We start from the raw sequence: 18544 nt of genomic DNA on the forward strand, positions 1-18544 counted from the left end.
GCACTGTCACTAATTAAAAGATGGTGTGTCACTTAGTTTTCTTGTTACCTTGCTTACGTGATACTCTTTGAACTGCAAACATAATCACTCTGCTCTTTGGTCATGAGCATGCTTCTCTGTCCCATGGGATAGGAAAGGTACTTTCATTTGAAAGCCCATTGGAGCAGTTTGTTGCTGTTGTTTTCTTTTCTTTAGAAGTCTTGTTTTCAACTGTGGTAGGTGTAATTTACTGACTGCACTGTGGAACTGTTCTAGTCCAAGACAGGCCTTCCACTTAGCACTTACTTCAGCGCGGTGAAGCTTCGTTGGCTCCTTGACAACGTGAGAACGGTTCAGAAGGCTGTTGAAGAAAATAGAGCTCTTTTTGGGACCATTGATTCATGGCTCATTTGGGTATGTTTAAATGTAATGAATGCACAGAGAATGGTTGGGGGATTTTTTTTAACTGTCCTACCTACTATTTTTGTCCAACATTTTAGACTTTTATTTAGCATCATTATTGAGGAAAAACTACTCGAAGCAGCAGAATGTCTGTCTCCATTTGAGAGACATTTTTGTCTACTTCCCTTTTTATTTTTCTTGTTTCATTTGAGTGACAGCAGAAGATAATTACCAAAACCATATTTCATAAGTCTTATCATTGGAGCATGTCATTTAGGTAGCTTTTCTCTCAAGCCTAGCATCTCCTTCTATCCCACTAGTTATTTCTAAGAAGAAATAACTATTTTTTAAAAGATTGATTTTATTTATTATGTATACATACTGCCTATATGTCTGGTGCCAGAAGAGGGGCACCAGATCTCATTACAGATGGTTGTGAGCCACCATATGGTTGCTGGGAATTGAAATCAGGACCTCTGGAAGAGCAGCCAGTGCTCTTAACTACTGAGCCATCTCTCCAGCCCCCATTTTTTTTTTTTTTTTTAGAGACAGGGTTTCTCTGTGTAGTCTTGGTGCCTGTCCTGGAACTCACTCTGTAGCCCAGGTTGGCCTCGAACTCACAGAGATCTGCCTGGCTCTGCCGCCCTAGTGCTGGGATTAAAGGCGTGCACCACCACTGCCCAGATAAGAAATAACTATTTTGTGTATTAAACTGCCGCAACTACTTTTCTTCTTCATGGTCAACATTTCATAGCTTTCTCTTGTGAAATCATGCCAGGATATGCAACTAAATCATAGCACAAGTTAATATTAAAATGTTTTGTCTATAGCTGAACACAGACCAGTAGAAATTAATGGCTTAGATATTTATATGACACATTTTTCTGTTTTGGCTTTTTTTTTAGATAGGGTCTCAGTATATAGACCTGATCAACCTGCAGTTCACTATATAGACCCTATTAGACTTGAACTTGTGCCAATCCTCTGATATCTGTCTCCTGAGTCCTGAGATGCAGACATGTGTCACTATATCCAGTGATTTCCAATCTATCTCTGTCTGAAGGTGTTATCGAAAACTGCTTTCAGGATGTGTGCAAAAGGATGTGTTATGAAAAAAGAAAAAGTGAATATAGAAAGTTTTCTATAAACCTTTGGAGGTAACATTCCACCTAGTCAAAATTTTAAGGCTCTGAATTTTCCAAAGAGAGAAGATTAAAAACAGTACTGATTTTCACTGAATCAGAAATGAGCTAGAATTGTATGAATAGAGTAGCCACATGAGTCTGTGGACATCTGAGTGCTCTCATTCTGAACTATAGTATATTGTGAGTGTAAAATACACACTGGATTCTGCAGATTTCAGACAAAAAGAAAGTCAAATGTATTAATAATGTTTTTCATTGATTATGTGTTCAAATGTTATTTTAGACAGATTGGCTAAATAAGACGAAATACAGGAATTATAGGTGTATTTATAGTTCTATTTCTTTTGTGTTTTTAATGTAGCTACTTTTTTAAATCCCATTTATTTGTGTGTGGGGGATGGTGAGTGCATGCCATGACATGTGTGTGGAGGTCAGAGGACAACTTGTGGGAGTCAGTTCTCTCCTTTTTTACCATGTGGGTTCCAGAATTAACTCAGGTCCATCAAGCCTTTACCTGAGAAGCTGGATCTTGCAGGTCCAGCTACTAGACATTGTAAAATTACATGTGTAGCTCAGCTCAAATTTCTATGGAATGCTGCTGAAACCACAATAATTGAAAGGTTTGGTTCTTCCATTTGTTTTATGTGCCCTGCTGCTAATCATTGCCCTTGACAGTATATAAATACATGTGCAGATTAGTTCAGATTTAACCTGTCCCTTTTGTTCTGTCTAGAGTTTGACAGGGGGAATCAATGGGGGTGTCCACTGTACAGATGTAACAAATGCGAGTAGGACGATGCTTTTCAACATCCATTCTTTGGAATGGGATAAGGAACTCTGCGAGTAAGTTATGGTTTGACCTCAGTGCAGTTTTTTTTCTATACATGCTTGTGTGCGTTATTTATTTAGAATCTAAATCTTACTGTTTGCAGATGGTAGTTGTATACTAACATTGTTACATTTCAACTACAGTTTGCAAGTCTGTTTTCGTATGTGGGTTTTTGATTGGTTGTTTGGGGGCGGGGGCGGCATTTTTTGGCCCAACCTAATCTTGAATTTGTGGTGATTGCCTTGCATCAGCTTCACTAGTTCTGGGATTATAGGTATGAACCACCACACACAGTTTCTATTGTGTGTGTGGGTTTTTTTAGCTTTCTTTTTATTTATTCTTTGTGTCTTTTATATCATGCATCTCGATCTCATTCATTTCTTCATCCCTTCATATCCACCCGTGCAACCTCCTCTCCAAAATAAAGTAAAATAAAATTTGAGAGAGAATTAAAACAAATCTCATCATGAAAGCTATAGTGTGACACAGAGAGTTATCCTTTTGTTCATATATTTTCACTTGCAAGGGTTCATTGCAAAGAGTCATTGGTCTGGTTTGAAGCCTCTGGTTTCTACTACAGCCTCCCTGGGGCTCCTTTTGGGTACCCTGTTATTGCCCTATGTCATGGAGAATCTGCAGCTTTGGATCTGCAGGACCAGCCCCTTCATGTGCTCCACCAGATCATAGACAGTGGATGTTCTGCTGGGCCAACTCATAACCCTGGTTCTGGACCTGTGTAGTTGCAAGGATGATCAGCCTATCAGCGCGGGGGGGGGGCGCCCCCGTCCTTAACACCAGGATGAGCTGTCCAGCATTGCCACCCCCATCCCCCCACCCCCACCCTCATGGTCACCCAGGCGAGGTGAGGGACAGGGACAGCTCTCTAGGTGGCATCTTTCCCTTGCCCTCATCATGTGTTTGTGTTTTAACTTCATATATTATATGGGAGTGTACACACTCACGTTCAAGGACACAGTGGCTATGATGTGTGTATGTAGGCCAGAGGGAACCTGTATGAGTCACTTTTCTCCTGCCCTTTGGATTCCATGAACCAAACTCTGGTCCTTAGGTTTGGTGATAAGTGCCTTTACCTGCTGAGCCAGCTCGCCAACCATAGCTATGGCACATAGGTCAACAGGTCATATTAATTATTCTTTATGGATTAGCCTCTTTTAGAAAAGTTCTTTGCTTTCTGAGTATGCTTTAAAATTTGTAATGATTTGGTTGGTTAAGGTTGGACTGTTAAATACTCAAACATACCGCTATGTTATGCTCAGATGTACCTATTTTCTAATTATTTATATTTAAAATGTTTCCAAGTTTATTCAAACAGTGTTATATACCCAAAGCTATTATTTTTCAGATTTTTTGGAATTCCAAAGGAAATTCTTCCCAATGTCCGGAGTTCTTCTGAGATCTATGGCCTAATGGTAAAATAAATAGTAGGAGGAGGGGATTTTATTAAAAAAGAAAGAACTTTGCCATTTAGAATTCAACAGTCAACTTTATTATGTTTTATAGTTTGGGATTTGGGACTTTCTCTGTGAATGTCCGTAGTATGTAAAATAAGGATTTAATGTTTTTAAATGGCTTTATAACTAAAAACTTCAAGTCCTTACTACCAATTGATTTTATATTTATAAACTTGAGTTGGCTTTTCTTTCAGTAATATTGTTTTTGTCTTTTGAATATTAATATTTTGAAGTATTATCGATAACCTAACTCTCAACAGTGGTGTGGGAATGTTTAAGCCAGTTTTCCCTTCCATATAACTGTAGTAGCTGTGATGTCTGCTTTTAATTTAGAGCAGGTACTATTCCCATCTTAATAGTGTTCTTTTTCCTAGTTAATCCCTTTCAATGACTGAACCATTGTTGTATATTTCATTCTTTGTCAGTTTGGAAGAATTTAACAAAGAAACTGAAAGCAAAGAGTCTGTTTCTAAATTAGGTTGCAAATTAAGGCAATTTCCACAACGGGCATTTTACTGAAACCCAGAGGGAGAAAAGTAAGTGTGTTTAGCATCACTGAAAATCTGTAGTCAAGTATCAGGACGAGAAACCTTTAGGAGATTTTGAACTGGTATTTCAGCACACAAATTTGAAATTTATGATAAAACTTAAGAAAAAGTTTAAGGAAGCTTCAAAACTAGCCATTTCATGAAAAATATTAGGAATGCCATTCATGCAGTTAATAAAAATAGAATTGACTGCCAAATGCTCTAGCTGATGCTTGAGCAAGAATTTTTAAGTGTTCTTTGTAGAATAAGGCTTTTGAAGGCAATGTGGAATTGCTTAAGGCAGGCATAGTCCCTGCTTATCTATAGTGCTTTCATAGTTTCAGAATGATCACAGAATCACTGGGATCAGAGCAAAAGAGGTGACTTTTGAAATAGCCTCAGAGAATAATAGAAAGAAAACATTTATTCAGCCTAGTTTTCTCTTGCATTGAAAATATTATGCTTCTGTCCCCTCTCTCCCCTTGCTGACTATAGAAAATCTCTCATAGTCTGGTGAGTAGGCTATCCACCGATTATGCTACCCATTCATTTCGAAAAGATACAGTGCATTTCCATTTATTTTCAGACAAGCACAAGTCCATTCACTAAACAAATGTTTCTAGAATTTGCATAACCTTCCAAAATATTGTAAGCTGTAGTCATATTTTATTTTTTGAAAGGAAGCAGAATCTTGTTTATTTGTTTTCCCTAAGATTAAAATAGATGTTTCTAAAATTCTGGGGGAGGTTTCCAGAGATTTGGATGCTACTCATTGCAAAGTACAGTTGTGGTGTACTTTGGCCTTTAGTCTAGTAGGGAAATTAGAAATGCTTTTTAAATAGCCTGTGTATCTATTTTTCTAATATCTTGTCCAATGTCTCAGACCAGTTAGTTGGAAATGCACTGTCACTTTTTTTGCATGCTTCCTCAGAGGACCCTCCTGGAATCCTCCAGAAGCCTTTCCCCATAAAGAAAACAGAGCGCTTTACATGCCTGAACATTTCCTTAGATTGTTTTAAAAGTTGGATTGTTGGAAAGTATAAGCAGACTTCTTATAATAAATTATCAAGATAGAAAGCCTCTAGGTTTCCTGATGATTAGAGTTAGGCCTTTTTATTTAGTCTAATCTTTATTAGTATCCAGGCTCATTTTAAAAGAATATATATAAGAAATAAATATCAGGCTGTAGGCGGGGAACGTAGCTCAGTAGTGGAGGACTTGCTTACTTTTCAGTAGGCGCTGAGTTTCATCCCTAGCACTAAAAGTCCAACCTTGAAAAATAGCTAATCTTTAATTAACTAGAAAGCATTAAAGAAAGAAAGTAATAGTAGGAATCTAGAGGACATTTTCTATTTTGATAAGGACTTCCATAAATACACACACACACACACACACACATATATACACACATATATATGTATATACACACACATATATATACATGCATACATACACACACACATATATATGTATATATATAAAATGTTGTTTCCTACTATCAAAGATACATGAGGAGGGTACTAGTGTTACCTTCTTCATGTTAACAGTTAGGTGTTACAGATCCCAGGGCCATTTGCTCACAAATGGTAGGCTCAGGAGACAGTCTGAAGGTTTTCATTCAGTGTTCTTTCCGCTACATCATCCTTACTTTAGGGATCTCATTCCTTAATTTCTCTAATTCCTTAATATCTGCACAAATTGCTCTGTTGTAATGTTTTCCCTGCTGTGGCCCTGGGAACCAGACCTGAGGCCCAGCATATGCTAGGCAATAGCTGTAGCACCAAGATATACCCTCAGCCTTGTAATACGGTTTTTCAAAAACTATTTTATGAAGTTTTGGTAACCAGCCACTAAAATCTCACTTTACCTCTTGCTGGGAATACTGATTGAAATAAAAAAAACAACATTCATAAATTAACTGTTACTTGTCCAAATTTAACTTTCTCTGAACAAATATCTGAAATCTAAGCACTCTTGGTATTTAAAAGCAGTTTGAGTAGAGAGAAGAGTTGATAAAATACAGCTTTCCGGAAACTATGTTCCATGCTAGTTTGATAGTTATTTAAAAATATCTCGGTTGTTGTTTCATAACAGCAGCAGCAATATCAAAACACTAACTCTGATCTGTGATCACGTAGCCCAGTTGTCAGTTTGTAAATAAACGAGTTGTGTAGAGCCATTCAGCGGCCTGCTTGTGGTCTAACACTAACTAACCCGGGCTAGAGCCCATGTCTCCTGACGGCTAGTCCAGTGTTTTCTGTTCCTCTGCAATGCCATGTCTCTTCTTGTCATTTCTACGAGTACTTTAGTCTCTGTCTCTGTCCTGCTCATGTAGTTGAGACACTAGCTTTGTCTTGTCTGCTCACATCCTTTGGCATGTTGCTCTTCTCCTTCATTCCTGTATAAGTTATGTTAGAAGAGCCAACATTTTGTGACTGTTTCTAATCCTTTTTAAAAATTTTATCAGAAAGCTGGGGCCTTGGAAGGAGTGCCAATATCTGGGGTAAGTATCAGTACCAACTATCTTCCTGTCATATCCCCCATCCCCACCTCCGTCTCTATCCTGCATTCCTCCTCGGTCTTAGTCCTTGCCTTTTCTTGAACTGGGGAGGACAAGTCAGAGCGGCACCACTGGCCACTTCTTGTTCTTCTGGGCCACAGGGTCGGTCACTCAGAATCTTTTGAGGAAATTCTAAGCCTGGCGTGGTGATGCAGTACAAGCCCAATACTTTGGGTCCCAACTTTAAGTCTAGCCTCAGCCACATAGTGAGTTAGAGGCCAGCCTGGGTTACACGAGATTATGTTTTGAGATGCCTTTTATCTTGATTATCAAATGGGGGTAATGCCAATGGGAGAAAATGTAAGGCACAGATATTTCACTCCTTGATAAATTAAAATACACAAAAAGCAACCTGTGACTCAGGATTTTTTATTGTCATTTATAATTTCAGTGTTTGGGGGACCAGTCTGCTGCTTTGGTGGGACAAATGTGCTTCCAGGATGGACAGGCCAAAAACACGTGAGTCGACGAAAGCGCTTAGAAGCGATGTTGGTTTGTTTTCTTTTCTTCCCTGCTGCTTTGAAATTCAGCCAAAATGCAATACTTTAGTCACTTCAGTATGGATCTGCACATTATTTTTATAATTTGTCTTCCCCTTTCTCCCCCTTTCCCGCTTTCTCTCTCTGCCTTGAGTTTTATATAGCCCAGGCTGGCCTGAAACCCCCGATCCTCAGGTCAGGATTTACAGGCATCTCCCATGACACCCAGTTTTATACAATTGGCATTCTGCCAAGTTAACTACATCCCCTGTTCTGATTTTTGTCTTTCATTTTCAATTTGGTTTTGGCATTTTTTGAGATGGGCCTGACTCTCACCTCCTGAAACTTGCACCAGGTAGCTTAAGACTACTAGTCAGAAATTCATGGAAATCCTTGTGTCTCAGCTCCCCATGTTCTAGGGCTTTGTTTTATTGTTTACCCCAAGGCCATATTCGTTCCTTTTTTTAAAGCTACATTGGTGGCATTGGGAAGAAATGAGGAAAAGCCGTAATACGAATTCTACTTTTCAGTGTGTTATCCTGCTCAGATGTTTCTACCTGTGACCAATCTTCAAAGTATATTTTTTATAGGATATTTAGTGCCATTTTCTTGACATGATGCTTTCTCTCTCATCTGAAGTATCTCCACTGATGAGGAACAGAAAGAAATGAAGACTTGATAATATTTTCCTCCTATTATTTTCTCTTAATTTGTTTTATTAAAAAAAGTGCCTACCCCATATTGAATGGCAGAAACAATATGTCCCAAGAGCTGAAATAATAGTGACAATTATAACACATACTCAGACAATGGCTATTGTGTTATTATGTAAGGTCCATATACTTGAGATATTACTCAATCCACATAAATCTTATTATATGGGAATCCAGTTATTCCTATTTTATGTCAGGGAACTAAGGTTTAGAGAGGTAACTAATCTAGGTAATGTCATGCATCTAGTAAGTCGGAGGCACAATATTTGTACCTTAACTCATTGTATTCTTTAATTGTGGCTCTAACTCCTATGCTTTATTTACTGTCTATACTGTGTAGAAAATATTTTCATAAACATTAAAGACTGTTTTTTTAATGGTTCTTCTCATGATGAGTTCGTAATTCTGTCATCAAGAGTTTTTGTTCATTGGTTTGGATTTTGAAGGGTTTTTGTTATTCTCGTTTTGTTTGTTTGTTTGTTGTTTTCTTTTTGGAGACAGGGTCTTGCTATGTAGCCCGGTTTGCCTGGATCTCACTATGCATCTCAGTGTGCCATGAAACTTATCATCCTCCTGCCTCAGTCTCCCATGTGTTAAGATTAGAGGCATGTATCACTATACCTTCTCATGAGATATCTTGTTTCCTGGTAGCTTGACTTGTATTTCAGACAAGGTCTCATGTAGCTTAGTCTGTCCTTGGACTTGCTATGATACTCTTGTCCTTATCTTGCTAGTTCTGGGATAATAATGATGGGATTGTAGGCATGTGCTACCATGATGACTTTTTTATTTTTGACTTAGGTAATTAAGTTCTTTCTCTGCAAATAATGAAATATCTAGCAGTCTTAAAATAATGCTGCTCAGCAGGGTCAGCCACCCTCATGTGAGTGAGTAAGCTTATTTGAATGAAAGTTGGTTGGGAAGAGGATATATGAAAATTCTTTGTAGGCTGTGATGACCTCAGGTTATGAAGGAACACTTGAGCCAACATAATCGTGAAAACATTTTCTTTGAATCAGGGTTCCAGCAACTGAATCAGGAGTCATAGAAAACTAGGCTGTTTTTTTCCCTTTCCTCCTCTGCCAGGAACACTAATGCTAGTAAATCAGATGCTATCTCTGTGTGTCCATTACTTAGCACGATAAATAGAACATGGTAGGGACACAGGAAAATAGCCTTCATTTCTCCCTCTTCTGTTCCTTTCTTTCTTTCCCATTGTCAGCCAAGTCCATAAATTATTAATTGATAATTGCTTGAGTGCCTGTGTAGCTACTGCAGGTTGGAGAAGGGAAACGGCCAATCGTAAGATCTTGATCTCACGTTTCTTACCCTGAGGGGAAACAACACAGATAGCCAGTTGATGGTGTATAAACTAGAGCTTGCATGGCATAAGAAACGTTGCAGTAATGCCGTTGGCTTTCAGAGTGAGTCCAGACAAATCATAAATGATTTTGGAAATGGCCTCAGCATATAGCTCAGTGGCAAGCTCAAGAGAACTCGCCTAGCATTCACAACACCCTGGACTTGATCCCAGCACTATAAAAGGAAAACATTATGATGCTTTAGAGGAAGAGCAATACTGGAGAGTGGAAGAGACACTCGGCAAGGATATGAGGAGGAGGATTTAGTATAGAGAACGTAGAGAACCCTGGAGTAGGAAAATGGTAGAGAACAAGATGAGCCCAGCGGCTCTGAGTTGTATTCCAGGTAATTGGGAGCTAGTCTGGGCTAAATGGTGAGTTCCACATCAGCCTGGGCGAGTCAGTGTAAAAAACCAAACAGGGCTGTGGGGGCGGGTGGGTATTTAGAACAATGTAGTGGCAGCACCATGTACTGGAGAAATTCCCATCATGGCAGATAGGAGGAAGAAACAGGACAGTAGATTGAGGACTTAGTATAACCTTCAGAGGCATACATCAAGGGACGTACACCCACTAGCTAGGCCCCACTTCCCAAAGCATCCATAACTTCCCCAAATAGCAGCACTAGCTGGACCAAATGTTCAAATCATGAGCCAGTGAGGGGCATTTCATTTGTACCATAACAAGCATGCTGGAAAGCAATTTCAGATCAAGATTTTTCTTTCTGTTTTCTTTTGATTTTTGGTTGCTGTTTTTTTTCTCCGCCTTGATAGGGAATGGATAACTTCTGAACATTTATGAGTTGGTGTTTAGGTGTGACTGGAGCTGTCAGTTAATATGATGACAGTCTTGGGTCTCAAAGCGAGGAGAAGGCAGAGGCCAAGAACCTGTCGTATAAACCACTATATCCTAATGTTACAGACTCCGAGGATGGGGACAGAAAGGAAGACTACAGGGATATGCAGGGTGCTGCAGAGAGTCAAGGGAGAAGACCCAGGGATGGAGGGTTAGGATTAGCCAAAGTAAGGAAGAGGTCCAGTGAAGGAAGCTGTGTTTGGAACACGTTTGTGGTACTGCTAAGTTATGCATTGCACACACAGGGAAATGTGAAGAAGTGAGTTAGTGTAAGTTGTTTTCTGTAAACGTTTTGCCTACATGGGTGTCTGTGTACCACATGTGTGCTTGGTATACACGGAAGTCAAAAAGAGCATCAGGGCCGGGCGGCGGTGGCACATGCTTTTAATCCCAGTACTCAGGAGGCAGAGGCAGGAGGATCTCTGTGAGTTTGAGGCCAGCCTGGACTATAGAGTGAGATCCAGGACAGGCACCAGAACTACACAGGGAAACCCTGTCTCAAAAAACCAAATAATAATAATAATAATAATAATAATAATAATAATAATAATAAGCATCACTTAACTTGGAATTGGAGTTACAGATGGTTGTGAACTACCATGTGGGTGCTGGGAATCGAACCCAGGTCCTCTGCAAGAGTAACAAGAGCTCTTAGCTGCTAGGCCATCTCTCAATCCCCTGTTTGCCTTTTAAAAGCATAAAATTATCAGGTGGGTTGTCACATGCCTTTAATCCCAGCACTCTAAAGGCAGATCTCTGAGTTCCAAGGCCAGCCTAGTCTACATAGGGAGTTTCAGGGCAACCAGGGCTACACAGTCTAGTAAAAAAAAAGCATAAAATCTGTGTTTGAAATGCCTTTCAGTAAATTGCAACTCTTCTTTGAGACATCGACATCCATATTCCTGGGTATCGTTTTATTTTTTTCTTGAGTGCCTTTCTTTCTACTTTTAATAAAATCCCTACTCTGCTTCATAAAAAAACAATCAGTTTCCGTTTTAGTGATGGGCAGCAAAAAAGTCCAGTATCTCATGTGCTCCAGTTTGTAAATGTATTGCCCGCACTTAGTGTATTTGGTAAGTGTCCATTCAAACTGCAATATTCAGTGGTCCCATACCTTTGGATGTATCACCTGTGCATTGAGCAGCCAGAAATCTACTTGGGTAAAAAGAGATGGAGTATTTGGAGGTAAACATTACTCTTATAGTGTATGAAGAAAATATTATCAGGAAAAATGCATTTGGTTTGTGTTTATTGCCCCCCTCCCCAAATGAAGCCATCATGGTAGTAGTCATAGATTCTGCCATCACCATTCTGCCAGCTTGGAGACTAGGTACTCTTAGAATGTCACCAATGAAGTTATAACCATGCCAGCACACAGCAAAGGAGCAAGACCTGTGAGACGGGAATTCTAGACTTAGGCAGAGTCAATGGTAGCTATAGCAGCCTTGGTACCTCTGCTCACTTGAAAACCGTTTCTCAGCTGTGTGGTGGTGGTGCAGAGGCAGACTGTTGCCTGCGTTCGAGGCCAGCCTGGTCTGTAGAGTGAATTCCAGGACAGCCAGGGCTACACAGTGAAACCCTGTTTCTAAAAAGAAAACAAAACAACAACCAGAAAACTGTTTCTCTGTGACCCTTCCCTGTATCAGTTGAGGATAGCAACTGATTTTACATACCTGAGTCAAAACTGTCCATTATGTCCAAGTGCCGGATTTGTGGCAGAGTCCAGAGCTAATACTGGTAAACTACCACAAAGGAAGTTCTGTTCTTCCATAGCAGCACTGTTGAGTTCTGGTTGTGATTATCCCACCAGTGTTGGCATACTTTACCCTGCAGGGAGAATGAGATCAGTAAGCCTTAACTAGCTTCTCCTTGTTGGTCACTTTTGGCCTAGTTTTCCAGCTGTCCTGTCTGCTGGTCCATGCTTATCCTTTCACCGTGCCAGAACATAGTAGTGTTTCTCAGTTCCTAGCTATTATTAGTGATAGCGCTAAGCTGGCCAACTCAATTGGCGAAGGGCTCCCAGTCATGTTGCGTCACCATATGTGGACTGGTAGTCACTTAACGAGACTGACTGTAGAATTTGTTGTAATTAGTCATACTTTACAAACATACCCTTGGCCTGTGACTGACTAAATGCTAAATCCTATAGCTGCATTTTCCCCATTAATTATTCTCAATCTATGTCCTTCTAGACTGATTTTTAAAAACTACTCTTAAAAAGAATATTTAGCGTGTTATGTTTGGTAGCTTTCAACACTTTTTAAAAGCCTTCATAAAATGACTTATTGTGCTAAGTTAAATGTCAGTTTTTGATTATTGGTAGTACTAAGATTTTGCTATTTGCTTTTGATAGAATTCTCATGCTGTTCATTCTTCCTCCATGTATAGGTATGGAACAGGGTGCTTCTTACTGTGTAACACAGGCCGTAAGGTTGGTTTTTCTTCTAAATTCACTTTGATAAAAGTCTTGTTTACATTCATATATATAATGCTTGAATCTAATTCATTATTAGTGTGCTTTTTGGGTCTTCAGCTTTTACTTAATCTTTATCATTGTTTAACGTGGTTCAATAGAAATGTTGAAAATCATGAAATTGGAGTGATTCTAACAAGAGGCCTTTTATGCTTTGTTAAAATTCCTATATATTCTTTTGATTGTGTTAATGGAAATTCTAGACTTAGTGTCATGTCAGATTTTTTGTGAAAATCTAATTTGAAACAAGTAATAATGTTTTAGCAGTCTGAGTGTGTTCTTACTACCAATGATGAAGACTTAATTTTAGTAATTATTATTTTATTGATGGAATTATTATGAATAAACATTCTATTATATCTTTAAAAATGTTTTCACACTGAAGCTGGGCATGGTGGTATATGCCTTTAGTCCCAGCACTTGGGAGGCAGAAGCAGGCAGATGTCTTTGAGTCCAAGGCAGACCTAGTCTACTGAGTTCTAGGCTAGCCAGGACTCTACAGTAAAACCTTATCTCAAAAGAAAAAAGGCTTTATACTATCCTTTAAATTTTTCCACACTAAAATCTTTGTTTTTCTTTCCTACAGTGTGTATTTTCTGAACATGGCCTTTTGACCACCGTGGCTTATAAGCTTGGCAGAGACAAACCTGTGTATTATGCATTGGAAGTAAGTTCTTTTCAGTCAGTACAGATCTGACATCCATTCACAATTATGGAAAATTACCATGCCTTCTTGGGGAAGAGGTGTTACTTTTAGGCAGGATCTTGTCGTGTATCCCTGGCTGCTCAAGAGCTCTCTGTTGTCCTTTTAAATTGGTCTTGAACTTATGGCAGTCCTTCTCCTCTTGCGCTCACATGAACTGCCACACCTGGAAAAGTTGCCATGTTTTCTAACCTCTTTTCTCATAATTTTAATATATAGGACTCGAACATTCCACTTTTTTGTCCTTTGATTGTGTAGAAAGAACCTTGAACTAAACTAACCTAGGGGTCAAGACTTCCGTGAGACAAGAATATACCATCTCCTTAGTTGTTGGTACCAATTGATTTTGTCACCTTGGGCATGTTAGTTTCCTGCTGTACAACCTAACATTTTCTGCCTTTAAACTTTAATGCAGGGCTTGGCTGACTCAAGCACTTCTTTCAACTTAAAACTTTCTGCTTAGTAACTGAAATGCCCCAGTGTTCCATAGTGAATCATTGGGCACAGAAAGGCAGAGCAATTCTCTTTACTTGTGTCTCCATTATTATTATGTTATATATGGATGTGAGAAAGAAAGAGAGGAAACATCTGTTGCAAATACATTTGCAAGTTATCGTAGGACTATGTCGATCTAAATCTGTAGGACATGATAGGTTTGTACAAGAGACATTAAAGGAGTTGGTGTAGAGCTCAGGGATAAAGTACTTTGTCTAATATTCTCAAGGTTCCAGCTGAATCCTAGATTCAGGCTCCAGAATCATGAGAAGAAACAAACAGAGCAATAGTTTGTTTGTAAAAGCAGACACATGTCTTGTGATTGGCTCTAGGGCCTCATGCGTACTAACTAGAAGCTCCATTTCTAACCCTGTATAATTAACATTGGAAGGACTACCTGAGAACTTATGGGGACTCATTTTTTTTTAAGAATATCTGATGATAATTTAGTCAAGGACTTAGACGTCTAGTCATAGTTCAAATATCTCAGCTGGTAGGCCTACAGCCCCCTTCTTTGTGGCACCAGTGGCTGAGCTCAGGGAATTGAAGCCGCTAAGCAAGTACACTGTGACTGAACTATATGCACAGCAATCTCAAGCCCTCTTCTTTAGTCAAAGGCATCTAAAGCTGTCCTAACACTTCTTGGAATTTCAAATCCCATGAGCCCTTTCTCTCCTTTATTCCTCACTTTGGCGAATGCTCAGGGCAGCACTGTTCACATAAAAAAATGGATGGTTTGGAGGATACTATAATTCTAGCAGCAGCTGGAGTAGTATTACTATGCTTTCTTTGATCTTGCATGAGAGACAGAATTTTAGGTATTTTAGATCTGGAAAAGGCCTCAAGGACGGGGACACCTACTCTTCTCACCCAGTGTGAAATCTTCCTCTTGTCTCCTTTTTCTTTTGAAAAGTTAGAATTCTAAGCTGTTGGCTTTCTTTTTTTTCTTTTTGTTCCAGGGCCTTGTATATCTCAAGCAGCCTCAAATTTGCTACGTAGCTAAGGATGAGTGAACTAGAACTTCTGATTCTCCTGCCTTTACATCCTGAAGGATGGGGTTGCAGGCATGTGCCTCCACACCCAGTTTCAAACATTTTCTTAGTAACATCCCTAGTAATGGGCCTAGGTCATCTGTAGGTCTCAAGTGCTAGGAGGCATCTCTCAGTTTGTCCGCTTTCAACCGCCTGAGTGCCCTGGTGTCAATCACTCACATACTGTATTAGATGCATTCCACATCTCCAGTCTTCCTGGAGAGGAAAAGGTTACTCAGCAGTGTGCTTTGCGCCTCTCTCACCATAAGCATGCATCTGCTATTCTGGCCTGAGAGTTTATTTAATTTAGTCTAATACCTGCTGTACACCACCGGTTCTCAGAACACTTGCTAAAATATCCTCTTTCACAAACCATGCCTGCTCCACTGTGTATTTGTAGAAGACTTTTCAGTTAATCTGATTGAGAACTTTATTTCCCTCTTATTTTCAAGATGGTTATACAGGGCTGTTGTGCTGTTGTCTCAGTTATTTTTCATTTGCCATAATATGCTTGCACACCCATCCATTAAAAACCAAATTTTAAAAATATTAGTAGGTAGAATCCCCCCTTTTTTCTTTCCTTAAACTTTTTTGTCAGTTAACAAATATTTAAAAACATTTTAAGAAATCAAAACGAACTAAAAAAGAGGAATAACGCTAGGTTGATAAAACTTAGTAAATTTATACTAATTGTTATTTGTCAGCCTTTCAATACATATAATAATCATGCCTTTAATTTGATACATTGTTAGTGGGCTTTGAAATCAAAGCTATGAAATTTTGACTTTCTGCACTCTTTAGAAACTGAAACCATAGCTGTCTATCTTCACCCTATTTTGTTTTTGAGTCCTGAGATAGGATGTCACTGGATAGCCTGGAAAGTCCTCCTGCCTCTCTGCCTCTGTGCCTGCCTAATGAAAGACTTCCAGATCTGAGCCGCCGCATCCAGCTATTCGAGTCTTCCTTCACTCTCCTGCTGATTTGACAGATCAGATTTTTTTCAGTTTAGTGATTTTTTTCTTTTACATTAAAAAAATTGAAGTTTTCTAAAAGTGTGTATGTATATATATATACACATATATATGTATGTATGTATATGTGTGTGTGCATGTGTATAACATACACACACACACACACACACACACACACACACATATGTTTGTTTCCCAACCTTGATGAGGATTTCAAATACTGTATTCCTAGAAACTCTGCTAACAATGTTGAATTCTGTTGTTGAAAGCTTACATTTTCTCTTTTTTTTTCTTCTTTAACATAGCATTAGTAGTTTGCTTTGCAGTTGAGAATAAATCATATTTATTGACTCATTAGATCCCTTTCTGTATCCAGTATCCTTGTTTGGAGGCTTACTCTGTCAGTGTAAGCCAAGCTGGCCTCTAGCATGCTTGTCTCAGCCCGCCAAGTGTCGACATGCTGTATATTCACCACCACAGCCAGCCCCGGTGCCATTTCTTTGGTCCCATACCTTTTATGTCTCCATTCAGTTTTCTTTTGTTCTTGTAATTCTTGTAGTAAGAATGTAGGATAGTAATCCCATTCTTTTTTAGGCTTTTTATTTTGTCCTCATTTGGGGTAAGTATAAATTTCTAGTTTTTCCACATCCCTTATGATGGTGCATTTGATTGTTTGAGACATGGTCTTCCTTTGCAGCCTAGACTAGCCACAAATTCTAAATCCTCCTCCTTCTGCCTCCTGAGCACTGGAGCTATAGTCTGAACCAGCACAGCTGGCCTTTGGTACTAACGAGACCACTGCCGTCAGTTTAAATGGAATTCCTTTACAGATTATTTCTTTTATTGCCTGAGAGCTTTTACCATCATCTCTTTATCATCAGTGCTCTTTAGCTGTGAGGTTCCTGGGTTTGGATTTATTTTTATTTGTCCTGTTAGGTACTTGGATCCCAATTTATCATCAGATCTGGAAAATTCTCAGCAACTATCTCTTCAAATATTATTCCATTCCTTCCTTCTTCTTCTGGACTTGCTCTTGGATGAATATTGGAACTTTTCCGCCCATCTTCCATGTCTCTTAACTACCCTTGTTTATATATATTTGATCTGTTTCTCTGTGCTGCACCCCTGGGGAGTTACTCAATATCTACCTTCCATTTCCAAATTCTGTCTTTAAAATTAACCTTAATACATAAAATCCATTTGCTTTTGCATTGTGAAATGTGAAGACACCCGAAGAAATACAAATTAGAGCTGGAGAGATAGCTCATCAGTTAAGGGCATTGACTGCTTTTTCAGAGGACCCAGTTTGTACTTCCAGCAATAGTGTGTTGGCTCCCACCTTCTGTAACTCCAGTCCCAAGGAATCTGTCTCCCTCTTCTGGCCTCCAAGGGCACTGCATGCAGGCCAAATACCTATACAGGTAAAACATAAAATAAAAACAGATTTGAAAAAAATGGATTGGGAGAGGGAAAAAATATGATAAAAGATATTTAAGTTTAAAAATTGCTTTAAAAAATAAAAAGTAATGAAAATATTAATTAAATCCTGCTGTACATCTTGTCAAATTATTATAAAGAGAATATGATGTAATCTCTTCTCAGGTCCAGTAGTAGAATACCACCAACCTCTAGGAGCCGCTTTATGCCACCCACAGTCACAATGGCCTCCCTGTTCCCCTGAGATAAACAGTGTCCTAACTTTTAGCATAATCGTTTCCTATGTTTATTTATAGTCCTAAGACTTAAATCTGTAACCTCAAACACTAGAGTTTGGTTTTACATGGTGATGATAGCTTATATGTTAGAGAAGGTGGGGAAAGATAAACATGAATGTATGCATTTGAGTCTGAGTCCTGCCTCTTTGGTCTGGCTTCTTTCACTCAGCGTTATTCTTGTGAAATTGACCCATGTCATTAGAGACAGCTGATTTTCCACTCCTTCTTATTGCTGTAGTTTTGGGTATATGTGTTGACACCTTTCTAGAAGAGTACAATTCTAAGCCAAAGATTGTGTGTGTGTGTGTGTGTGTGTGTGTGTGTGTGTGTGTGTATATATATATATCTTTGAGTCCATGTTGCAAACAGTTTGTCACTGTACTGAGTTCAACTCCTACTCCAACAGCAATGTAGAGGATCACTAATCTACTCATCTCTGTGTGGTCTGAAGCTTTATTTCATTTCGTATTTTTAGTTAAAGGAGTCTTTGTTTTTCAAATCTAGCGGATTTTGTTTTTTCTCTCACTGATTCACAATTTTTTGTTTGTTTTGAGAAAGGGCTTTACTCTATAGTCCCAGCTGGACTCAAACTTATCAGCTTCCTACTTAAGTCTCCCAAATCCTTGGATTATAAATGTGTGCCACTATGTCTGGATTTGTTGTTATTATTTTTAATGGAAGTCATGCCCTAATTTACTTCAAGTTTTTTTTTTAGCACTTATGTTAAGGTCATTGTCAGACTGAAATGAATTTTATCCCAGATGTTAAGTTTTGTAGGTGAACTTTTATTGTGGATTTCTTTATGAATTTAAGATTTTTTTTTTTTAGTACCAG

The 18544-nt window shown here is 38.9% G+C and overlaps 1 protein-coding gene across 7 annotated transcripts in view; it reads left to right on the plus strand.

The window, feature by feature from the left end:
* The window catches only part of Gk (glycerol kinase), a 79462-nt gene that overhangs the window by 39243 nt on the left and 21675 nt on the right, over positions 1 to 18544 (plus strand). For 4 of the 7 annotated variants that reach the window (XM_006987526.4, XM_006987525.4, XM_016006046.3 and 1 more), the window contains 7 exons: positions 256 to 393; positions 2260 to 2369; positions 3719 to 3785; positions 6822 to 6857; positions 7306 to 7373; positions 12711 to 12753; positions 13382 to 13462. In XM_006987526.4, the coding sequence (XP_006987588.1) occupies positions 256 to 393; positions 2260 to 2369; positions 3719 to 3785; positions 6822 to 6857; positions 7306 to 7373; positions 12711 to 12753; positions 13382 to 13462 (543 nt within the window). Of the gene's footprint in view, positions 1 to 255; positions 394 to 2259; positions 2370 to 3718; positions 3786 to 4849; positions 4868 to 6821; positions 6858 to 7305; positions 7374 to 12710; positions 12754 to 13381; positions 13463 to 18544 lie in introns of all 7 variants that reach the window. The other 3 variants (XM_006987524.4, XM_016006045.3, XM_016006047.3) reach the window with 1 other exon arrangement.

The sequence above is a fragment of the Peromyscus maniculatus genome, chromosome X (genome assembly GCF_049852395.1).
Source record: "Peromyscus maniculatus bairdii isolate BWxNUB_F1_BW_parent chromosome X, HU_Pman_BW_mat_3.1, whole genome shotgun sequence".
Classification (NCBI taxonomy): Eukaryota; Metazoa; Chordata; class Mammalia; order Rodentia; family Cricetidae; genus Peromyscus; species Peromyscus maniculatus.